Source organism: Taudactylus pleione, unplaced genomic scaffold, assembly GCF_031769625.1.
Source record: "Taudactylus pleione unplaced genomic scaffold, aTauple2 ptg000129l, whole genome shotgun sequence".
NCBI lineage: Eukaryota > Metazoa > Chordata > Amphibia > Anura > Myobatrachidae > Taudactylus > Taudactylus pleione.
In genome coordinates this window covers 8,095,373-8,115,395 of record NW_028284531.1, presented here as the reverse complement: position 1 = coordinate 8,115,395, position 20,023 = coordinate 8,095,373, and the positions used below count along the sequence as shown (strand labels likewise).

The window sequence follows — 20,023 nt, the reverse complement described above, 5'->3', positions numbered from 1 at the left end:
TTTAATTTCATTATAAGTGGCAAATCATTGCTCAACCATACTTATGGTGCCACTAGGTCCATGCCAGATCTCTAAGATTTGACTATAAAGTGCATATACAAGTATAGCCATGGACACACCTGACAACAGTTTTTGGTTAAAATTGAAATGTGATATATGCACCTGCTTTTTATATTGCCTGTATATTTTACATTTAGGCAGACAATTGGATATATTTTCTTGCCTCATCGATTTGTAGGTGTATCAAAAAGGTATTAAAATAAATGTGTCCAAAACAGAATAGCTCATCATGCCATGCCAGCAATCTCCATCAAAACACTTTCCTGTTACAGTCAGTAATACAATAATTCACCCTATTCTGCATGCATGGTGTCAACTAGCTGTGACAAGATCCCACTTTCATTTTCAGATACAGAAATAGAATATAGAAATACAACTTTATTTCCTTTTCCCAGCAAAGAAGAGCCATTCACAAGGAATGTATAATACTTAAAACGTACAGCTTGAAAAAGTCCAGAGAAGTGTTGCCGTGTGCCTATCTGGAGTTTGATCTGACCAATATCGTGGCTGGAATATACATCAACTCTCCATTTGCAAAGACTGGTGATTATATTTGCACTACATACCTGCTCGTCTGCAACAAGCCCCTGTAATTCTGCCAAACAGGTGGGGCTGTATAGGAGCGCTTGTTCAAAATTAAAAGAACAGGGAACCGGACAATTATAACCACTATCTACCCAGGATCCTAAATAGCGCCGCTCCCAGCAGCCGGCAGTCAGTGTCTAATCAGCGGACTGCCGGCCCGGCCAAGAGAAAGGGACGGAGTATAAGGGCTATTTCACATTTGACGTTTTTCACCGGCCAGCAAAAATCCGGGCATTTTTTTGCCGTAGATCAATTTTAATAAAGCATGAAAGCAGATGGGTTTACGATGGGTGTACGTGCCCTCAATATTGTCTGTATTACCGACTCAGAAAACCCCTTTTTCCTTAGGACGGAGGCCTCAAGAGCCATGCTGTCAAAGACAGACGAGGCAGATTGGATACAAGCAGGGACCCTGTATTAACAGATCTTGCCTTAGCGGAAGAGGCCACAGAGTGTCTATGGAGAGACACTGTAGATTGGTGAACAAATGGCGTCTGGGCCACGCCGGAGCTATCAGTATTACCGTACTGCCTTCCTGCTTGACCTTCCTGTTGACCCTGGGAAGAGAAAATGGCGGAAACAGATACGCTAGCCTGTAATGTCACCTTACTGCTAGTGCGTCTACAAACTCGGCCATCGGATCCCTGGTCCTGGATACGTATCTGGGCACTCTGTGGTTTCCCCTTGAGGCCATGAGGTCTATTTCTGGAAGACCCCATCTGTCCACCAGGCTCTGAAATACCTGTGGATGCAGAGCCCACTCTCCGACTCAGGAAGTCCGCTTACCTATTACAATTCCTGGTATGAACACGGACGATATTGTCGGAAGGTGATGCTCCGCCCAAACCTGAATCTTTGATACTTCTGCCATGGTCCCTGATGATGGAGGTAGGCTACCGTGGTGAGATTATCGGATTGTACTCGAACAGGTCTACCCTTTAGTAGCCTGTACCAGAGCTCTGAATACTACCCGTCACTGCCCCCCTGCTGTGAAGACTGGCATCGGTCGTGAGAAGTACCCAATCTGACATCCAAAATGGGAGACCCTTGGTGAGACTGCTCATCTGCTACCACCATGACAGGGATAACCAAACCTCTGGTGAGAGATCAATCATCTGATTATTTTATTGAGCGGTACTCCCTGTTCCAGAGCAAGAGAATCAACTGTTGCAATGGTCTGGAGTGAAAATGGGCATATTCCACCATGCTGAAGGTGGACACCATCGACCCCAGCACCCGCATTGCCAACTGCACAGACACCCGCCTGTTGTGAAGCAATCTGCGTATCCGCAACTGTAGGGCCGCAATCTTGTCCTCCGACAGATATAACATCTGATCCAAGGAGGCCAAGCGTGCCCCCAGATGTAGTATCTGCTGTACTGGAAGAAGCGACGACTTCTTCCAGTTTATGACCCAGCCGTAACTGTGCAGACAGGAAACCATCAGTCCCAGATGATACCGTAACTCCTGTGGAGACTGCCCCAGCAACAGGAGATTGGCCAGGTATGCCAAAATCCTGACGCCACATTCGAGACCGCCGATGCTTTGAAAGATAGTATACTAGCATCCAATACTCCTTCCCCCAGATAAGACCCTGCTTCCTTGACATAGGAAATAATCTCCAGCTGTTCCTTGGACGCTTCTGGCAGAGATTCTGCCAGTGTCTTCATCCATTCTTCACTGGCTTTGGAAACCCAAGTCATAGCCATAGCTGGGCGAGTGGCCTTTCCTGAGAGCGAGAAGACTGCCTTAAGACAAGCTTCAAGTCTCCTATCTCAGGAATTTTTAAGAGGATGCAGACGGTATGGCAATGTGGCACTCTTTACCAGATGTGCCACATGTGTGTCTACAGATAGTGGAATTTCCCATTTGGCGCACTCCTCTGACGGAAATGGGTATAAGGTTGCCACCTTATTAGAAAGATGGAATTTCCTATCCGGAGAATTCCATGCTTTCCCCATAAGCTCCGACAGGTGCTCTGATTTGAGGAACTCAGCCTTGACCACTCTCTGGCACTTAAATATTGGCGCCTTTCTTTGCAGTGGCTCCCCCTCATCTATGTTCAGCACAACTTTGACTGCCCCAATTAAAAAAGGGACATCTGCTGCAGAAAAATGATCCTCATCTTCTCCGGAGAGAGACTCATGAGAAGAATCATGTACCTCCTCCTCCTCAGAGGATGTACCAGAGTCTGTGGCGTGGCCTGGCCTGCGTGAGGGGCCGAACATCTTCTGGTCTTTGGCTGCATTGTTCTAGCTGCTTGTAGCGGTTGCTAAAAAGCTGCTGAAGATGATGCCATGCCACGACTTGAGTGAGCATAAATGTCCATCCAAGATGGAAACAGAGGGCATAAACATAGGCGGCTGCAACTGCTGAGTGTACGCCAAAACTTGGGCCACTGGGGCTGCCAAACGTTCCGCCACTTGTGCCATAATCTGGGAAAAAGAAGCCCAAGGGGGTTCTGGTCCAGATGCTGGTAAATTTGACTGATGTGGTGACTCTTTGAAACAGTGACCAAATAATCCATTTTGTATGAAATCCTGTGGGGATAACCCCGCTTTGCTGGCCATACAAGACACCAGCACAGGGGCTTCAGCCACCTGTCTTTCAGATTCTTTAGACACTACGAACAGCCTCAGGCCTAGTAGGATAGAGAGCTCTGTAATAACCTGTCACCGTGGGAGAGGTATACAGTGAGACTGATCCAGCCTCCAGAGTGTACAGCCACTGAGAGCACCTGAGAGTGATCTCCGGCTGACTCATATAGAGGAAGGCTGGGAGGAGCAACCCAGACGCAGGAACCTTAGACTGAGCCGGCGTGAGGGTTGGGGGAGGGGCCGCCGGGGAAAAGCGAACCTCCCCTATTATGCTGCATGGATCCACCCGGCACACTGACATGGCCGCCGCCAACTAGTCCCCGGCTGTCAGGATCCCTCACGTCCCAGTGGTCTAGTGTGGGAGACAGCCTACCTGGCTCCTCACTGCAGCGTTCCCCCGGCCAGTCTCCACCACCGGAGGACAGACCGCCATCAGCTGCCGCCGACACCACCTTACCTGCATCCCCAGTACCCGGTTGCAGTCCCGGGCCCTGTGCCCCTGCCAAAATCACTGGCTTCACACCAGTGTTGCGGCGCCGGTGGGGGTAAATGGAGCCGCGACAAGGGCGTCCGACGGACACTTAGCTGCTTCTGGTCCCCCCTTCAGTCAGCACGTGCCGCTTGCTCAGGCGGAGAGTGGAACTCTCCTGTACTCTTCTCTGGGACTGCTCCTGCAGTCCCACTGTCTATGTGGTGCTTCATCGCACCAAACAGAAGAACTGACTGCCTATAGCCCGGGGTGGGGTATATGTGGGGAGGATAGTGCCTGGATCACTCCACCCACATACCTCAACGTATTTGCTGTGGACCCCATAAAAGAAAAAAAACACACACGGCAAAAGCAGCACTGACGGCACAATACTGATGTGTGAAAGGAAAATATCCATTGGAAAAAAAAAAAAAAAAGCACAGATTTTTGCCGGCCGGTGAAAACCAGCAGGTGTGAAATAACCTTTAGGCTTCTATTGCAGTTAACCCAGGATTGTTAATCGTGCCATATATAGCAGCCAACGACAGCATTTACTAACGGGCTGCTTGTTAGCCAGAAAAGAAAGACCGATTATAAAGATAGTGCGCCTTATTACAACAATCGGGACTTTCTTGCTCCATATTGGGATTTAACTCAAACACAATTTACAAAGACATAACAATCAGTGGAGATAAACTAATCTTTTTCTCATAAGAACGGTTTATTTTCTATAGCAGGATGGACACTATTAAACTTAAGAGCTCATTCAGACCCGCTCGCTAGATGCGTTCGCTCGCAGCCTGCGTATGCAAATCCTGCGCATGCCCAGCAAGGCAGGTGGTCGCACGGCAAGGCATTAGCAAGCCCACTACGTCTTGGCGTGCGATCACTTAGTGTATGCATTAGGGATGTTAGGGACCTACCCGATGAGGTTCACCTTGATGTGGTAGGTGGGCAAACATCTTTGGCCAAATATGCACTAAGAACCTCAATTTAATACCATGTTTGACAGTATTATATATTGTGATACTTAATGTTCTTAGTACTTAGAGGGTGCATCTGCTTTCCCCTCCATCCTTTTCTGCTGTAGAACTACAGATCTCAGCAAGGTAGCACCTCATATGTTTAAATATGTGCAGCCGAACCCCCCTTTCCTTTCTTTCTGTATGCAGACGCCCTCAAGCCATTCATAAGATGCCCACCTGCGCACGTCATCTCCTCGAAGTACATGAAAATATTGGTACATCGAGCACTATCGGATGCGATCGCAGTACTTGAGGTTGAATATACCCTGCTGCAAGCACTGCGATCACTTTAGTGTGAAATCCCACCAAGTGGTGTGTACTATGACGCTGCCTTTTAATTATGCACGCTTCTGAAACGGCGTTGCAACACTCAGCACGCCTGCTTTCGCACCTCTACTACCCAGTTTCTAGTGGTCTGCCCCTGTCACTCACTCTGCTGGGCTGTCTATGCGCAACGAGTGAACGCATTCTGATCTTTCGCAGCAGTTTGTGCACGCGCATTGCATACCCATGCACAGATCGCAACTATCGGTCAGCTACGAGCGTTTGCATCCTAGCAAGCGGGTCTGAAACAGCTCCACAACTCCATTCATTTGATACGGTGTTGATATTGAAACTAAATGCAACATTTGAAATACATATATCTGTTGAGGTTATATTGTATACATATGTCAATTGTATCCAGTATTGCTTGAATGAGCAAGTTCAACTGATTTGTATAATCAGAGTATCATGCTCTTATTTTATGTGTTGATATTTTTTATTTGTATGCCTATTTTATTATCATTTTGTATGTTAAAGTACCAATACATTTTATATGTGGAGTATCAACAGTGGTCTAGGCTATTGGTTTACCAGCACAATTCCTTTTTTTCTTTAGTACAATTCATAAGGGATTTGCAAATTTTCCCTTTTTATGAATTGCAGAAGGTAAAGTTAATTACATTGACTAATTGGTTCACGAGCGCCTGGGTAATTTGGATTTCTGTGCAGTATTTAACAGTGTGCAGCTAGTCCAAATAGCCCAGGTGATGCCCTCCTACAAACTCATGCACCACTTTACAGACAGTCCAGCACTCAACTATCACAAATAAACTCATCACATTACAGCCTCCTACTCATCCCAAACTCTCAGATGGTATATGGTTATCAAATTCAAAATACTTTTTTTTTTTTTTTCATAAACCCATTCTTGGAGCAAAGATTTCTCTCTTATTTTTTCTAAGCCCAAAGATGTATGTTTGTTTTACAACTTCAACTTCCTAATTTTGGCTGTAACCTCAAATGTGTAAAATGACGTGAAAACTAGTCTGTATAATGAAATAAACTGCTGATTAAAAAAAAAAGTTGTAATCGCGTTGGCAAATAACGACAATTGAAATGACCTCTGACCCCTCCCAGTGGCAGTGATGTTACTTCCAAAGAGTTGTGCTATAACACACATCTACAGTCTTCAAATTTGTGTAACAGTGTGAAGAAAGACACAGATGTACAAAACATATATAAAGAAAAAGTGAAAACATCCAAAAACAGTACAATAGTAAAAATTAAAAAGATGATGCTAAGGATAATCTATATAATAGAATCAAAGTGCTGATAAAAAAATATGTCATCAAGTTGGAATATAAGGACAGTTGGTATGAACTCTGACCCTATCCACAAATGTCCAAGATGCACTAGAGAGAATGAGGGGGCAGTAATACTAAGAAAGTGGGAAGAAAGTGTGTGGGTAATGAAGAAAGAAAAGGGCAGATAGTGAGGAAGAGTGAGAGTGGGGGTGAGAAGGAGAGAAATTAAGTAATAATACCTTCCACACCAAACAGACCCCCATCTGACAAATCCCAAATGTCAACTGAATATCCACCTAGAACCTTATTTCAATTAATAAAATTGTTGAGTAAGTCTATGACCCAAGATACATTCTTATTGCTGGTGCATAAAATTGGGGTTATACACAAAAGAAACCCCACAAAACCCATCTATTATATTCAGGAAACACATTAACACATTAACAAAACTAATAGCATAGCAGCAACACAACTGAATTTTTCTGAACAGTAAAATGTAATTGCCATTTTCAGTGCAGTGATGAAAAGAAACAAGATTCCAAGAGAGCTGCTGTAGAACAATGTGCAGATAATCTTTATCCTCAGGAATTTACAGACTTAACATTCTGAATTCTGTAATCTAGATACAGTGGGGGCTTTGCCAGAGCATAAGGTTTCATGTGCGGCACAAGAAATATGGATAAAAATACAACTTCCTAAAAAAAATGATGACGCACAAGTTTCCAAATTAGTAATGTGATGTCTAGGTTCTAGTCTTTCACATACAGGAGTGACCCATAATCAATCCTCCAACAAAAAAATACTGATGTAAATCTTTGGGAATAACTGTGTGCAAGCTACACTTGGTGAGATTTTCAATCAGCTAGGCTGCAACTCTACTAGACAGAGGCAGCAATACAACAGTAACAAAGATAAATGGATGGATACATTTATTTTCACAGAGAGAAAAACCTTTCCCTTTTTTTAAAGCTATAAGATGCAGAAGCAGGTGCTGCCAGGAAAGGTGACCTCTGAAATGGAAGTGGCCTGGGGAGACCTCTCTGTCATTCTCCTAGGTCGGCGGGGCAGTTTAGGTCCAAAGATAACATTAGCGCTCACCTTAATAGCAAATAATGGTGGTGTTATGTATAACAAATTTCTGCTGACTCAAGTAGTAGTAGAAAATAGGCAAATGATGATCAGACAGAGCAGGGTCAGTTATCTTACACTAGCATTTTTGTTTCACTCCTAATAAAAACATCTGGACAATACAGATTGGATCCAATGACATCAACACCTACTCCTACTTGGTTAAAGAAGCAACAGCAGCAGGATGGCATCTATTAGAGCAGGGCTGGACAATAAGCAGGCCTGCGGTTTTTGTTGAACTACAGATTCCAGCATGCCTTGCAGCAGTTTTAGCATAGCCAAAAAGCAAAACCGACAGGGCATGCTGGGATGTATAGTTCTACAACAGCTGGGGGGCCGCTTATTGCCCACCTATACTTTAGATGCTACCAGCTCTAGTCACTAACATTGGGTACACACAGTCTCATGTGACATGCAGTGTCACAGATGTTTTCCACCTGGGATCAGGAGGAAAGATCCTCATGCTTATCACACTAAATAATTTGCATGCAGGTAGAAGACAGGGCTGAAAAGTGCAGCACAATGATGCAACATTCTACCAGGCATTTGTATGCATGTGATGTGTGTAAATGTCAAAGTTAGAAGTTGCATAATAAAGTGGGTCACAGTTGTGACATTTCTGTGTAGCAATATCACAGATGAAAAGCCTGAAACTGCCAATAGAGAGAAAATAGCATATGGAAAAAGGACATAAAATAAGGTAAGAATGTTCAAGTTATTTCATGAAAAAGCCAAAAAGGTAATTCTACTCTCCTCATAAAATCTGGCCACTACTGGTACAGTGGTAATGTAATGTATAACACCTAACCTGAATAACCAAGAACTATTTCCTCAAATATACAGAAACAGAAGATCAGTGCTCAAAAAGCATGTATCTGCTTTTTCTTTTAAATAAAACAAAAAGGTAAATGAACCTCTGATAAACATGGTGGCACAATGATTAGCATTGCTGCCTCACAGAACTGGGGTCATAGGTTCAATTCTGACCATGGTCCTAAGCAGGTGGGGTTTATATGTTCTTCCTCTATTTCATACATAATTCCTCTTATGACTGCTTGGCACCAGCACACCACAGGTAGAAACAATGTATTGGACATGCAGTGTCACTGATGTTCTCTTGATAGGTAGCCAAGTATGAATGGATTATGTTTTCCTGTAAAAATCTGAGGGACAAGTTTTTCAGAGTTATCCACGATAGACCTTAATACACCAGCAAATCATGCCGCTTGACCGGTGATTTCAGCAACAGGCGTCCATTATTTGATGGTCGCACACAAGTAAACAGCAGTCGTCATCCAAAACACATTTTGCACCATTGCCAGTCCTACTGATTTCACTATTAGTTGGTAAAGTGGTCGTGGCACCACAAGGTGCGATATCAGGCTAACTGCCCAATATCGGCTTTCATATTGCTGTGTGTGGCATGAAGATCTGCGTTTGTGAAACATTACTAAAACATACTAAATTACTTTAAAAGACTACACCCATCTTCCCTCTTACTGCTTCTGGCGTTTTCCTCCTTAGTTTGGTAGCAGAGACCATTACAGTGGAATACAAATGGCAAGACAGGAAATAAATGTGGAGACTTGAGAAAAGCTGGCCTGAAAGTAATTGCTAATAGCCCCCTATAACAATTGGCAAGACAGGAAATAAATGTGGAGACTTAAGAAAAGCTGGCCTGAAAGTAATTGCTAATAGCCCCCTATAACAAATGGCAAGACAGGAAATAAATGTGGAGACTTCAGAAAAGCTGGCCTGAAAGTAATTGCTAATAGCCCCCTATAAGGCTTTCTGTTATGACACTACCTTTTTGGCATGCTTGTACTCAAACATGAAGGATTTTATTTTCTATTTACCGATCATAATGAGTCACAGCTCTTTCAATGACTCATGAATGTAACAACCTAATGCTACTACAAACCACCTACTAGAACATGGAACAGTATTAAGCACTTACACAAATAAACAACATTCATATTGGAATTTGTTAGGAACTTTTAACTATTAGTTGACAAACTTCTTATTCCCAAAATGACAATCTCAGAATACCAAGTATTAGCTATCCATTTTTCCAACCAACTGGTGTCTTGATCAGGGAAATACTTATTGGCTGCACACACTGCTGTATTATAATGGAAGCCAAGATACACATTGACAAGTGAAGTAAAAATAAAAATATGACTTGTATATTTAACAAATAATATTTTGACTAGCATCTGATATTCTGCTCATCCAGCTCTGATAGAGCTACAGGTGTCAGATGAAGATCCTGCTACTGTTGCAGTAATGTTTATATACCATGTGCCTGTCTTGAACAAGAAAACCGTTACATACAGTACAACTGTATGTACTGTTTCTATAATTTGTTTATGTACTATATAAAGGTGCTGCAGATCTAAATAAATAATAATATACTCCAACAACTCAGAATACAGAAATTTGGCGGAGGAATCCAACACTTCTAGATAAATTCTATAATGAAAACTGACCTACCTGAAAATACCATGGGTATGAATTTTGAGGCGTGGAGTATTAATCTATTAAATCCATGTACCATAGAACTATTTGTTTGACGTATAGCCTGGATCAACAAACAATACAGTAGACCTAGTGGGATGCTTTTAAGGTCTCATTCACTTATTTTGCTGCATTTTTTATGCATTACTACCATTGTTTGGATATACTTTTTGAACCATCTTGGACATCTTTTTGTACCAATAAATTACTTTTGGATGTACTTCCTGGACTGGAGTGATATTGATCGTGAATATATACAAGATTTGGTGCATTTGAAGTAACAGCTAAAGTTACCTTGATGTGCAAAACTCACAATATTGAAACCGTAAAGGGGGGTATCCACTAGACGATAAAGTTGAACGATTGAACGATAATGATAAAATCGTTCGATAATCGTTCGATAATCGTTCAAACATCATTTGAACATCGTTTGAACATCGTGCAGTAATTGTTTCTAACGATGTATGATGCGCGCTCCCGCTGGTCGTTTGATCGTCTCCTCCATCGACTGAACATGCAGGTCAATTTCACTTGATTGCTTACAAATCGTTTACACATCGTTTACACATCGTTCACGCTGAACGATCAAACGATGAACCACTGTCTGCCCACTATAGCTGAAAGCTCTCAATCACAGATTAAAACAACATAAGGTGCATACACACTAGACGATATGCTCCCTGAGCGATATCGTCTAGTATGTCCCTGGCAGGCTGTGCTCAATGTCGTTCATGACATTGAGCACAGCCGCTGAACGATATCATTAGCGATATCGTTCAGCGCCGGGCTCTCTCACCCATTCACTGACATGCAGCAACCTGACGAGGTCGTCAGGTTGGCCTGCATGTCAGCGCGATGAACGATGATGACGAACGACCCGCGGGAACGCGCGTCATCATCGTTCATCTTTTTTGTGTTTAAAATGGACGATAAAGTGGACGACTGAACGATAACGATATCGTTATCGTTCAGTCGTCCACTTTAATCGCCCAGTGTGTACGCACCAATAGTTTATTGTTAGATCTTTTGCAAATCGTTTGCAAATTGTTCAGAGTGGAAGATCATATTTCAAGGGAAACTTCAAGGGAAAATCGTTAAGAGGTTGGACAGGGATAAAATCGTCTAGTGGATGCCCCCCATAAGTTCGGTACGCATATTGATACATCTATAGAATCAAAGATACCTTGATGTTATTTCAACTATTTGCTTCTGAGTGAATGGTACGCAGTACCTGGCATTGCAGTACCTGGAAATGCAGTACCTGGCATTTCCTGAACACGTGTGGTGAGGGATGGTCTATGTATAGATACCTTTATGAGATTATCAGCGTTTTTTCCTGAGAGTAGGGTACGCTCTACTGCAAGCAAATCACTCATAACTTGGGGCCATTTCTGTCGTGTTTTAAATCAAAGGGCAGAATTCAATTGTTTACGCGGTCCGGATCTCCCAACTAAAGTGATAGGAGATCGAGGGCCGCTATTCAATTGCTGCCATTTTTCGCGCTAATCACGCCCAAAGTGGTCGGGTTCAGCCGCGTAAAGCAGCTACCCCTGACCAAAGTGCTGGGCGCGACCGCGAAAAGTGATGTTTGGGTGCCCAAACAGGTCACTTTTTGCACATTTCAGCTCTCACCTCCCTGGGGCTGCGAGCTGAAATGGAGTGCTGACAGCTGATCGCGCCCGATAGGAGCAACAATTCAATAGCTCCGTCAGGTGCGATGGAGGGTAGAAACAATTGAATTCCGCCCAAAGAGTGATTGCATGACAGTGACGCAATGTATGTCTCTCTCTTTTCACTGCACACATCACGCTGAGCGAAACTACTAAGAATCTGATCCAGAAGTACATGACGACGTATTCCCGACCCAAGGGACGTTATTGATTACATAAGTATTTTTCTGTTAGTTAGCGCCTGTTTGTGTATCTCCTGTTCCAATTTTTGTATGACTATTTATGTGTATGGATGTGGTGACATCCTTCTAGAATTTGGAGATCCTTTTGTGTGCTGCTTTTTGTGCAGTTCAGTTTGAAACCCAACAAATTCCTGTTTGTATATAGTACCAAGTAACGTACCTTAAATGTGATTTTACTTATAGGGGTACTTCAGGACATAGTTGAGTCGGGCACAGCCAAACCTAAGGGCCCCAGTACCTTTGTAGGCTCCAGTTCTGCTTCCAAAAGATCAACATACAGTAGCCAGGTCCCATCACAAATTCTGCCTGCTTATACTTTGAAGAACACAGACCAACACTGTATTAATGGAATTAAACACACAGGGGGTCCCATTACCAGACCAATCATCACACAGGAGAAACGCAACCCTTCTGGCAGCATCTGCAGGTCATTGATGCTCCAACCTGGAGAGTAAGTTACAGTAACTCCTGCTGACACCACCTGTCTACAACGCTGATTGACAGCATTTGGACGAATTAACATTTAAACTTAGACCTGTGAAAGCAGGACCCTGCAACTCGAGTAAAAGATACCCAGTTGGGAGAAAAAGTAGGATTAAAGAAAGTTTGCTATGCTGTACAGGTGGGCCAACAGTACGAAGTGTCATCCCACACTGATTGCCAGATACTGAAACTCCATTCTGCATCAATGTCCTGAATGAATAAACTGCCCTGATCTGCAGCAATAATACACATGATCACTACACACTTACTGTAGGGCTGCTCCACGTGTCACCTACAAAATATTGCATACGGGCTTCAACAAAAATGACTGATGAAGATACTGAAGTACAGTCACAGAAATATCCAATTTAACTACGCCTTTTGGCCAAATGGGGCAACTCAGTCATCTGGTGAGCAGAACACTAACGAGACAACAGTAACTTATTGGCTGATTACCATATGCAGAAGCTGATGCATTGACTGACCCCTCTCATATCAGCAGGATTTGGTTCTCTTTTGTGTCCTCAGTCACCTATGGAATGCTAATTTTTTGTTATTGATGATCAAATTGGTAGCCACCTGCATGGGTGGACAGCTTACATTTTCAGACTTCTTATTTTCTAGAATTACCTCTTGATCTATTTTAATGTGGTTACCAAGGCACAATGAAATTCACTATTTGCACCCTCAAGGTACAAACAAGACTAAGCATATCCCTTTAAATAAAACCTTTGAGGCAAGAAAATGATCTCTTAAACTGCCCTACCTACAGTGTCTGCCTAAATGGAGCTTCTGAACACACTATCCTGACAGAATTAGAAATTAGCGATAAGAAGTTAAAATTAACTGTAGCAAAACAAGAGCGCAGAACAGTTCAACCAGCGTAAACATTACTACTTTATAAATATCTATACTGTTCAACTAACGGCTCCACACTAAGCACAGCTATAATCTCTCATCAACACATATGCACAAAGAATGAGATACAACAGAAAAGCATTGTGCTCTAAAAAGATAAAAACACATTTTAAGTGAAAAAAAAAACAAAAAAGTCTCAGTGCATTCCTCACAAGAATGCCTCAAATGCATGCACCTCTTCCATCAAATAAAGAATAAACTAGCAGGATTTGTCATGTGTAGTTATGAAAAAAAGATTGAAGGTTTGAACTTATGGATTGTGTAACAGTTGGCCCTGACAAATATTAATTTCAGGAGCACTTTAGTACAACATTTTTAACTTTCATGACCACTTAAGACAGCAATATATAGCATTCACTAGAATGTAACAGAAGACAGAAAATTTGTCTACAGAGAATATTCCACTGATGATAGGATAGAATGATAATGGACTACACACACAGTTCCAAAACATAAAGCTGCATATAAACTGTACTATAAAGTGACATATACTAAACCATTAAATAGAGGGCATGGGTTATATTAGCAAAGTATATCTGTCTCCAGTCCCATCAAAAAATAAATAAAATAAAAAAACAGTTAAAGTGAATTCATCTGTTAGTCAATAGGAAAGTTTAAATGAACCCCACTTACATACGGTGCCTAAGGTATTCACATAATTAGCAGTTAAAATGATTTAGAGATATATTAATCTTTTGAAGTATTCTATTTCAGTGCTAACTATGGAAAGCAGTGACATATGGGCTTCCCAGCAACTAAGCACTGCTCTCCCCAGGCTTTATTTATTGGGCGGTCCCATCTGGCAAAATATCTTGCTGCCTGGCACTTATTTTGCGATTGGTCCAGGCTTGAGTTACCCACTGCCCCAGTCACCCAGAACCTGCACGGTACCACTGCGGGAATAGCCAGGCTCATTGTGGGAAGACAGGAGCAGGGATTAGAGGAGAGGTAAGACGTGGCTGACAGATCTGAGCAGCTAATATCTGCGCATGGAGTCTGTAGGCTCCAATCAGGTGATAGATGGGGGGAGAACATAGCGCTGGTGTCAGAGAGCAGGCAGCGTGTGGAGAGCGTGTACTGAGGCCTCACAGAGATTCTGACTCAAGTGGAGCCCAGGGAGCTGGCCGGCCTGAGGTGGGATCCGGGAGCCGGCTGTCTGTCTGTGCACCAGATCCGGGGGGGCTGTCTGTCTGTATCACCAGTATGCTCACATCCAGACTCTGCCTAACAGGGAGGCTGAGACAAGCATACACTGCCGGTTCTGTACTACATCACCAGGCTTATGCAAGCGATATGTGTACACAAAATTGCTGTTAGCCTTCCATTCACACACTGTGTGGGGCATGTAAATGCTGCAAAATGCAACAAGAGGCCATACTGTGTGGGCATAGTGTGCAGTAAGGGGCTATACTATGCAGGTATAATGTGCAATAAGGGGCATACTGTGTACATAAAGGGCAATAAAGAGGCCATACTGTGTGGGCATAATGTGAATTGGTACGATTGTGTAGCCACGCCCCCTCCATTTGAGGCTACATCCCTTTTTGCTAGTTGATGCTACCCAGCTGGCAAAATTTCTGGGGAGAACACTGGTCAAGTCACTTAACATACCATGTACCAAAAGTCTGCACCAGAGGACTTTGTCTGACAAGAATTCCACTACAACTGTATGGAAGACTTGGGTCTTTTATTCCTGTGCATCAGAGGCATTCCCGTAATTTGGAGCACCATGTATAAATGCATGCAAGGTCACCTTGTGTGTACCGCTGCCATACCACTCATTCATTTAGTGTTCACTCTAGCTCCAGCGGCAGGCAGGGCGCCGGAGCTAGAGAGGGCACTTCCGCGCACCCGAAAAAAGGGGTGTGTCCATTGAAAAGGGAGCGTGTCTATAAGACGTTTCACCTTTTCGTCACTCATGGGGGCGCGCCCGCCACTTACGGACACGCCGGGCAGCCCTCAAGCGCTGCTGACAGGTAGAATAGATGACGGGCGCATGCGCCCAGCGTCTATTCACCGGCGATGACCGGGTCACTGCACATTTCCCCACCCACGGGACACTGCGACCAAGCGGGTGAAGACTGCACCCACAGGCTATCTTAGCGGTGCGTGTTGAGGGCAGGGCACTTTTTGCCCTGCAGAAGGAGGGTAGGGTGCAGCGCCCTACTAAAACAGCCTAACGGGAACGCTATTAATTTAGTAGTTTTCCTCAAAGATCCCATAGGAAGATATGCTCTTTTTTTGTATTATATTAGCAGAAGGCAGCATAAATAGCATACTTTCTCTTCTTTCTGGGTTGAGACATGGATAATAGGCTTTCAAATAACAGATGATATGCCAGAACATTCACTCCAACAATTAAAGTCAGTGTATTTATACAGCACCAATCATATTAAGCAGTACTGTAGGGAGAATATGTAATCACTCGCATCAGTCCCTGCCCCCTTGGAGTTTATAGTTTAAAATGGAGTTGTCAAACCGTATGAAGAGGACAAATGAAGAAGTTAAACATAGCAACCAGCTTCAATTATCAAGTATATTTTATAAAACGATAGCTAGTAGCCGATAGATTGCTATGGACAGCTACACCTGTCCTGTCCACATCATCAGGGTCTATTTTGTCAGATGCCAATTACCCTTCCAGTGTGTTTTTGGAGTATGGGAGGAAACTGGATCATGGGAAGAAACCCACAAAAACATGAGGAGAACATACAAACTATACATGACGGGGCCCTAGTAGGAATTGAATCCATGAACCAAGTACTGACTGTTAAGACAGCATAGTTTTCTTTTGATTTGTGTTTCTGCAAATAATTTCTCTTTTTTAAAACTCAAGAATCAGGTTAACAAGATGAAACAAAGTACAAAATTTCCCTTTGCATGACACCTACTAACATAGAAACCCTAATAACAATAGAAACATGAATATGTAACAGATCTAGGCGTTTGTCAGACCTGAAGAGGTTGAAGATAAAGTTGTGATCATGATGTGTTATTTTCCAGACAGTACATTCAGACACTTTTAGGCCTCAAAATACAGAGATTGTTTTGAAGCATTTTATGCTTGTCCTTAAGCCTATTAAACACTCTTTGGTGCCAACAGTCCAAAAATAATAAAAATTAACGGATCATACATAGAGTAGACTTTCTGACTAGTGTAGGCTTAGAGCAATTTCAATGTAGCCTGCAGGGAAAATTTTTTTTAGTGCTAGTTAAAATACAACTGAGCTGTATGGGAATACTTACTATGCTGCAGGATATCTTTGACAAGCATTATTGAATATACTTCTAAAGGCTACCATACAGCTACCGATGTATTGTCCGAACCTGCAATTGGATTGGAAACACCAATCCATTGCAGGTTCCGACAGATACTGACAGACGACCATCGATGCTCCCTGATCTGTCGGAGGATCAGTGAAATTATAAATGTTAAAAGTTTACCGATTTGCAAATCATGATCATATTTTGATATCCAACATGTTGGATTTCACTGATCCTCCGACCTGGCATCTGTGGTTCGTAGCATTGCAACACTCAGTCGCTGCTGTATGGGGGTCATTAAGCCCCATACATCAGAAATCAAATAATCACAATTGATCAATTTGACAATTTGTTGCCTGATTTAAACAATTTCACAATCTCGCAATCTGCATCCATACATTTACAGACCTTTCCAGTGATTTGCAGATTTTTTTTCGATTTTTTTTTTTAGGAAAGACAGAGCTGCCCATCTTGAAAGGCTCATTGTTTTACTAGTAACGGTTGGCAAATCGACTGATTGCTAGTGTATGGTAACAATCTACACTCCCAATTGATCTGTGAAGTACAGCATGCTGGACAACCTGATTTGGCGATTGTGATCAGTTTTTGATCGCAATCATCAATTGGGGAAGCACATACATCAGCGATTTATTTTTGACAATTATCACCAAATCACCCCAATCTATCACCGGTGTATGGGGGCCTTTACCCTCTGTTAAATCAAAGGAAAAGCACAAGGCTTCACCTAAGAGTTTTCAATGTACAAATATTAGGTACTTCATGGAGAAAAATGCTATAAACAGAATAGCTTGTAGTTTGTCTCCATAGCAAACAAAGAATGCAAACATTTAAAGTAGGGTCAAGTTCTCAAAACTATTACATATATTATATATTTGTGATGATAATGTATAGTTCTGTTATAAGGCAAGTTGCTGTATTGGTCCTTTAAGAAGAATAGCAAAGAAGAGACAAAACAGGCTGCTACTGACAAATAAACTCAAAGACAAAAAATAAATGAACAAAAGTCTGTAATGCAACAAAGACCAACCGCCAGTAAGAAAACAATAAAATAGTGCATTGGCCACTAACATAGAATCTTTTTGTGCTCCCCATAATTATCTGCACTGACACAGGCAGTCAATGGTAGGCCCAATATCCACTGAACTTAAACATTAACACAGGTCACGTCATTCAGCTCTTAAACATGCCGCACTGGCCACAGTAATAACTCAACAACATCTACTATTATTAATATTACACAGCTTACTCTTTTTGGAAACTCTGGTGAAGTCACAAGACAACAGTGGGTAAGACTTTATGCCCAAGTAAATGTTGCAACACCACTTGCAGGATGCAATAAATATTGAAAGCTTGAGGACATCAGGTTCCGCCATGCTTTGCATTCTGCACATGCCATCATTAACCATTTTAAATCCAAGAGGTCCGGAAACTATCACACCATGTGTAAAGATCCAAGGGAGCCACCACCTTCTGAAGGGTATCTCGAAAATGACCCACCAGAAAAAGACATGCTTCCTTATGCACTGGATAGTCTGCAGTGAGCTAACCCCCTCCCTGTAAAGACCAACATAACTTCTATATATAACCGCTGCTTTCAAAGCAGCTAGGCCACTGAATATCTGACAAGCTGTGGCATGACCCAAAAATTCTCAATACAATGGGATAACTCACAATGTGCTACAGAAAACTGGGGTCTACAGGTAACAAGTCACGGATATGGCAACATACATACTCACTTAAAAGTTACCTATTGCATAGATCTACGAAGTAATCTCAGGTTTACATCAACTTCTGTAACATCTTCCTTTATCAATGTTACTGTTATGTGTAATGAAGGACATTCACTTCAACTACAAATGTAAATATACATATAACATCCTAAAATCATAAGGCTATGAGAAATGTCACTTTATAGACCATATATAAAATAGGTTTCTTTCTTTCAGACATCATTGAAACTCACCAGCAATGACCTCAACGCTAATGTACGTACGACTATACAACATGGCAATAACTGCAATGACACAGGGGAGATAGAACCTCATGGCAATCAGCAGCCGGTAAGGTATGGGTGAGACGAGCTGTGTCCCCGGAGCATCAGCATGTGTCACCGCAGCACCTGGAGACAGACACGTGTCAGCCAGCACCGGGCGCTCCCGCTATGGAGCTGTCACACAGATTACCCGGTTAGACCGGGGGCCTTCTCACTGCTTCCTACCATTCTCTTCACCGTGCAGACTCAGGCGGCTCTCCTCCGGGGCTCTCAGCCATCTATCGGGGATGTCCTGTGTGGGGGAGGGTCCCTCGGCCGGTTGAGCAGCGCACCCAGCAGCCGTCTCCGCTCCGGACACAGCGGAGGATGAGTCTTTCATAATGGAGCTACCACTCCGGACTGACGGCGGCGGAGGAGGAGGACTGCTGCGGGCGCTCTGCTGTCAGTCACGTGTCCCCGTGACGTCAGGCGTGTAAGGGCCGGCGCGCGGCGTAGCGCTGGGAAGGAGGACGGGGAGGGGTGGCGCGAGCGCTCTGGAATGCCGGCTTCCCTCCCTCCCGGGGCGTGGCCATGCGACTGTGGGCGGGGCTTGGACTGCTCTCTCTCTATGCGGATCACTTCTAGCTACAGATCGGGAGGAGAAACGGCGCGATATTTCAGCAAATTGCCTGCCCCAATATCTGTGCTACACATTATGCAATTTTTCCATAGAAGTTAGCGATTTTTCACCACACCACACTGATTTTACATACGTCCACCCACAAGGATGATGACCAGGGGCTGGCTGACGAATTTTAGCATGGGGGGTAAGCACACAGCACCAGCCCATGAGCAGTGACTCAACCTTTAGACTGAGGGTGTGGGTAAAAGCCGGCAACATAGTAGATGCATTGAAAAAGCCGGAAACCATGAAAAGTGTATTGGAAATGCTGGAAACCATGAAAAGTGTATTGAAAAAGCCGAAAAAAATCTTATTAAATGCATTGATAAAGCCGGAAACCATAGTAAATGTGTTGAAAAAGCCGGAAACCATAGTAAATGTATTGAAAAAGCCGTAAACCATAGTAAATGTATTGGAAAAGCCGGAAATCTCATTAAATGCATTGAAAAAGCCGGAAACCATGTAAAGTGTATTGAAAAATCTGCAAATCATATTAAGGGCCATATCCAATTAGCTGTGAAAAGCTGCAGTTTGTCGAAAAGTTTACACTTGTGCAAATTTTTCACCGAAAATGTGTATCATGCTATCCTATTAGCCGCAGCTTTTCGTACAGAAAAATATGTAGTAAAGTGAAGTAAATTGTGCTACTAGTCATCCTTCGGTTCAGTTATGAGGTGGTGGACAGGTTTGCGCTTCTGTTTGTCCACATATTTTCATTACATTGACCATAAATAATTTGATTTGGTGCTGGACCACCAACCTGAGGCACCCCTGCAAGTGTCCCGAGGCACCCCAGGGTGCCACAGCATACAGTTTGGGGAC

The 20,023-nt window shown here is 43.1% G+C and overlaps 1 protein-coding gene across 2 annotated transcripts in view; it reads right to left on the bottom strand.

The window, feature by feature from the left end:
* TRPM7 (transient receptor potential cation channel subfamily M member 7) overlaps window positions 1-18,980 on the bottom strand; it is a 116,275-nt gene extending 97,295 nt beyond the window's left edge. Inside the window, exon 1 of one of the 2 annotated variants that reach the window (XM_088472823.1) lies at window positions 18,766-18,980. In XM_088472823.1, coding sequence (XP_088328949.1) covers window positions 18,766-18,768 — 3 coding nt within the window. In that variant the 5' untranslated portion in view covers window positions 18,769-18,980. The remainder of the gene's footprint in view (window positions 1-18,765) is intronic. The other variant, XM_088472822.1, reaches the window with a different exon arrangement.
* Between the last annotated feature and the right edge of the window lie 1,043 nt (window positions 18,981-20,023).